The sequence below is a fragment of the Ictalurus punctatus genome, chromosome 28, assembly GCF_001660625.3.
Source record: "Ictalurus punctatus breed USDA103 chromosome 28, Coco_2.0, whole genome shotgun sequence".
NCBI classification, from domain to species: Eukaryota; Metazoa; Chordata; class Actinopteri; order Siluriformes; family Ictaluridae; genus Ictalurus; species Ictalurus punctatus.
In genome coordinates, this window is record NC_030443.2 from 9,502,742 (window position 1) to 9,508,741 (window position 6,000).

A 6,000-nucleotide genomic window follows, 5' to 3' on the forward strand; every position below is an offset into this window, starting at 1 on the left:
TGTAGCCATTGTCCTCCATGCTTGGTGGAATTTTTGACCACTCTTCCATGCAATATTCTTTCAGTTGCAAGATGTTTGAGGGTTTTCTTGTATGTACTGCCCATTTCAAGTCCCCACACAGAATTTCAATGGGATTTCTACCACCGTGCTTCACAGTTGGTATGAGGTACTTCTCCTAAGAAGCTGTCTTTAGTCTGCATCAAACATGTCTGCTGTTACTGTGGCCAAAATACTCTGTCCAGAGCACATTATTCCAAAAGGCCTGGTCTTTGCCTATGTGCTCATTGGCAAACTGTAGTCTTGCAAAGGCTTTTTCCTGGTATGCCTCCCCTGCAGGTCAAATCTCTCTCTGGTTGTAGAAGCCTGCACATTGACACCAACAGCAGATCCTGTGATAATTCTTTTTGCATCAGATGGTCTGCTCTTGGGCTGAATTTGCTGGGATGGTCAGTCCTCAAATTGGCAGTCGTTTGAAATCTGCGCCACTTGTAGGTTATTTTCCTTACAGTGGAAAGAATAATTTGGAGATCTTTTTAAATCCCTTGCCAGATTCATAGACATCCACAACCTTTATTCTGAAGGCCTTACAACTCTTTAGATCTTGGCATGATGACACCACACACCTCAATAACAAAGGGAACACCAGACACTAGATATGAGAGGGGTATAAATAAAACAGTTTCCACCTGGCATCCAATCTTGAACACCTGATTCTAATTTTATGGATTTGAAGATGTGATAAATGTAGGGGTATACTTACATTTTCCATGTGACTGATCTGTTTTTTTTTTGTTAATTTAAATTGTGAAAATTAGTACACACTGTCAGTTTTATGTATCATTTGATAGTGTATCAACTTTATTAATAGGTACTGTTTCAAAGAGGATCAAATGTTTGCCTGTCCAAATATGTCAAATATCCCAAACAATTTCCATGGGGTATACTTATTTTTTCCACATTACTGTAATTGTGTGTTTCCAACTTTGTGGCAACAGTTTGGAGGAAAACACATATGGCCTTGATGGTCAGGTTTCCACAAACATTTGGCCATATAGTGTAGGATCGTATCATTATGATACTCTTAATCTGTGATCCTTTCAGAACTTCATGTAACAAGTGATTTTCTGTGGTTATAGATATATAAGTAGAGTGCTTTCATTTTTATACTGTTCAGTCAAACAGCTTACAGAATATCTGTTCATATAGTGTCTATCTAGTTCTGAAGGTTTACTGCCTTTTCCATGTTACCTAGTACAGGTGAGAATCTCTAGGTTCTTGTGTTATCTGATATATTATCTGATTCAGAATGCCAGATGTGATTATAAAATGATTCTTTATACATCTTGATTTAACTTCTGTAATCTTCACCATGGGTCTTCAGTTTTATACGCATATGAACAATGTGGCTGCACAATTTCACATTAGGAGGCACATTTTCCTTTTATTTTAAACTTTTATTGTTTAATTACATGAACTTGGTCTTCAGACAACAATTGGTGATCTATATTCTTTGGCTTTGGAAAGTATTCAGACCCGTTCACTTTTTGCACATTTTATTGTATTATAGTTTATATAATACAACATAATAACATATAATTTTAAATTGATTAAATGTAATTTTGGCCATTATTCTATACACAATAATCCACTTTTTTTCTCAAATTTATTAAAATTGAAAAACTGAAATATTTCATTTAGATAAGTATTCAGACCCTTGGCTAGCACTCCAAATTGAACTCAGGTGCATCCTGTTTGCTTCAATCATCTTGAGATGGAACTCAAGAACTCTCCATAGACCTCCGTGATCAATTTGTGTCGAGACATACTTGTGTCTGTGAAGGGTATACAATCATTTCTAAAGCTTTGAATGTCCCCATCCATCATTGTTATATGGAAGATGTTTACAGCACCAGGACTCTTCTTAGCCCTAGCTATCTGACCAAACTGAGTAAGCAAGGACCAAGGACCAATGGTCACTCAGAGCTTCAAAAGTTCTCTGCAGAGATGGGAGAAGCTGCTGAAAGGAGAACCACCTTAGAAATACTCCATCAATCAGGCCTTTATGGTGGAGTGGCTAGACAGAAGCCACTCCTGAGTAAAAGGCATATTACAGGAACATAAATGACTCTGAAAGCATGAGGGAAAAGATTCTCTGGTCTGATGAGACAAAAATTAAACTAGGCTGAAATCCAAAAGCTACCTCTGTCAAAAACCAGGTACTGCTCATTAACCTTCTAATACCCGACCTCAAACCGGGGTGAAGGTTCACCTTTCAGCATGACAACGACCTGAATCTCTTCTAATGTCCTTGAGTGGCCAAAGCCCAAACTTAAGGAACATTTGTGTGGAGACCTGAAGCAAGCAGTTCACAGATGCTCTGTCATAAAGAATGGGAGAAACTGCCCACATCCACATGTGCAAAGCTTGTAGAGAATTACCCAAGAACACTCAACGCTGTAACTGCTGTCAAAGGTACTTATACAAAGTACTGAATAATGTGTCTAAAGGAGAGATTTCAGTAACTGATTTTAATACATTTGCAAAGAAAAGAAAATCTAAAAACTTCCTGCTTTGTCATTATGAGTCACTGGTTGTAGACTGATTGCAAAAAAAAAACAACATTTTAAATTAAATCTATAATGCAATAAAGTGTGCAAACTCTGAAGGGTTCTGAATACTTTCCCAACCCACCATACATTATGACTGCTTTTACAAACATCCACCCATCTATCCATCCATCCATCCATTGTCCATACCACTTTTCCTACACAGAGTCACAGGGAGCCTGGAGCCTATCCCAGGGGACTCGGGGCATGAGGTGGGGGACACCCTGAACAGGGTTCCAACCCATCACAGGGAAAATTGCACACACATTCATACACTATGGACAATTTAGAGATGCCAGTCAGCCTACAAAGCATGTCTTTGGACTGGGGGAGAAAACTGGAGTACCTAGAAGAAGCCCCCAAAGCACGGAGAGAACATGTAAATTCCACACACACAGGGCGGAGGGAAGAATCAAACCTCCGCAGCAAACGTGCTAATGTATTGGTGCTGTGGTTGAATTGTGTGATTTCATACAAATGAAATTTTATTACAAAATAAAATACATAAACCTGTGTAAACATCTGATTATGATGTTTTGTAAATGGATGCCATGTCCATCTGTCTTGATCTGTATCTGTTACTGAGGTTTAAACTTGGTCAGCATGGGTCTCTCTTTCACTTGTTATTAACTGACTCTGTTTGTGTGGCACAACTACAACTGGCCAAAAAGTGTTATCACAATAAATGTTCCTATATCATTCTCAATATTTAGATTTTCATAAAATAGACTATCCTCATGAATACTGCAAAACCACATCCATTACTGTTTACAATATAGAAATGTTTTAGTAAATATTTATTACCAGAACATAACATACATGCACCCATTATATAAGGTAAAATATGGCTACACTTACAACAACACTTAAGTGCAGTTTTATATGCTTTGCAGGGGTGGACTAATCATAAATTTTTATCTAGCCCACCACACAAGTACAAGCTCTCCTCTGCTACGTAGTGTCATGTTTTGTTATGCCAGAAACCTGACTAACTATGCTAAAACGCAACGTAATAATGCTGGAACTAGTTGGTTTATTAAGTGTATTAAGCCAAAGAAATGAGAATATGAATTTTTGGGGACATAAAGGATGAAATCCTCCACAATACCCAGCAGCAGAGTGTTATTTATTGAACTCATTGAACTGTGGTGGCATAAACAGGCCCAATGTAATGTAATTTCAAAATAAATGCAGTCGAAATAAAAAGGTTAATGATTAGAGCACTATTAATAGCTGAGCTCAGTGAAACACAGCAGAGATCCCAGTAACAGTATTCTGTATAGAGCCATAAATAAGGACACATTCAGGTTAACACACATCATACATGAACATCTCTCTCTCTCACACACACACACACACACACACACTTCCTTCTCAAAACACGTGCAGCATAGTATGCTTTTTCACAGGGATAATATTCAATTCTAAATTGTGACCTAGCTGTTCAGACAAGGGTGAACTGCCTTCCTAGATGGTAAAAGAGAGGATTTTGTAAAGAAAAATCTCCTTTTCGAATAAATATTAGTAGAGAACCTACAGGACGATTATTATATCTTTATATCTTTAAAGGAGCAGTTTGTCATTTTTAGAGTCCTCTGCTGCCTGTGGAGTGAATTACAATTGCAATAAAAACACTGGTAAGTCTTCCACCTCTCTCAGCTGACCCCATCCTCTATGCTGAAATTACATATTCGTGAGTTACATTGTAAGAAAAATGGGCGTGGGGGTCAGCTGGCTGGGTTCTGCGCTTCAGCTCAAGGCTGAGATAAACAGAAGCCTGAAATTGAGAAACTAGCCAGCCATTGTACAGCAATGCTGCAAATCAAAGATATTTTTAAAAAGATAGAAAAAAGATTATTATTATTATTATTATTATTATGCTACTATTATGCTAAATGTAGTATCATTAGTATGTGAAGTTCACTTTAATACCAATTTTAATCAGTTCGATGAGCTCTATATCTACATTTACATCGGGAGTGCAACTTGTGAAAGAAAATGATAGTAATAAATATTTAAGTACTACACATTTTAGGGCTATATCTTTCTACATTCACTCATTAAAGGCGTTAAAGGGAATTGTATTGGTAATTTACAGTTCACAGTGTCACACAGCAGCAGATGTCACACTGATAAACAAACAAGGAATATTACAAACATAAAACTTAGTTAAACTGAGATGTTTCATTTTTAAGATACTGTTCCCACATGATTGTTACCTACTTGCTGTGTGTGTGTGTGTGTGTGTGTGTGTGTGTGTGTGTGTGTGTGTGTGTGTGTGTGTGTGTGTGTGTGTTACTCACAGTAGGTTTTCCTGGTCAGCTCCTCCACCACCTCTGGCTTGAGTTTGCTGTTGGATTTTCCCATCCTCTCTCTCTCTCTCTCTCTCTCTCTCTCTACGTGTCCACACGCTCCCTAAAATCGCTGCACACACTTCTTCCCATTCACATTTATGAAAGCATTACGTTGTCTCCTTTTTTCTCCCACACAGACATACAGAAGGGGAAACGATGTAAAAGAGACAGAATAAAGAAATGTGGAGAGCACGCTGCTGCCGCTGCTGCTGCGAGTTAAACGCGTGATGAAAGAGAAGGTGTGTAAAAATAAATCTTAATCCCGTATCTCTTGTTCCTTCTCCTCTCCTTTTTACGTTAACAGCAATAAGTGTCTGAGAGCTCGAGCCCAGGAGAAGATCCTGTCCCTGAGTAATTTCCTCAGGTCTGTGTGGAGAACACGGTGTGGACACAAAGCGCGCACCCGCACACTGCCTTTCTCCCGACTGTGTTGACGCCGTTGTCCCTGACAACTAAAAGCTCCGCCCCCTTTTATATGCAAGCTATCTAACTCTTTCTCTCTCTGTATCTCTCTAGACACACACACACCCTGTCTACGTTTGAAGTAGTACTGGAATAAAGTTGTTTTGACGTTGGACGTTCGATATTCGCGGATATGCCGAAATTAAGGGACCGTCTCTAAAGTTATATACGACATTGTTAAACACGTTTCTAACTTCAATAGCATTTGAAGGGAATGACTTACAGTCATATAACCAACTGTAAAGTGTTCATCTAGGTGTCAGCTATAATGCACAACTCTTAGATTTTTGATATTTAATAAAAATAAACTATTAAATCACATATAAATATTGCCATGTATTTTAGTACTGCACGGACTCATACACAAAATATACCATAATTTAAAGCTCAATAGCATTTGAAGGGAATGACTTACAGTCATAAAAGTGTTCGACTAGGTGTCAGGTATGACGCACACCTTTTAGATTTTTAATATTTATTAAAATAAGCTATTGAATCATATGTAAATTACATATGAATTTCACTACAGAATGGGCCCATACACAAAAGCTCAACAGCATTTGAAGGGAATGATGTAC

General features: G+C 38.0%; 1 protein-coding gene across 2 annotated transcripts in view; it reads right to left on the reverse strand.

Annotated features, from left to right (window-relative positions):
• Positions 1-5,499, reverse strand: part of ncs1a (neuronal calcium sensor 1a) — a 52,085-nt gene extending 46,586 nt beyond the window's left edge. Inside the window, exon 1 of one of the 2 annotated variants that reach the window (XM_017459412.3) lies at positions 4,910-5,497. In XM_017459412.3, the coding sequence (XP_017314901.1) occupies positions 4,910-4,973 (64 nt within the window). In that variant the 5' untranslated portion in view covers positions 4,974-5,497. Of the gene's footprint in view, positions 1-4,909 lie in introns of both variants that reach the window. The other variant, XM_017459413.3, reaches the window with a different exon arrangement.
• Between the last annotated feature and the right edge of the window lie 501 nt (positions 5,500-6,000).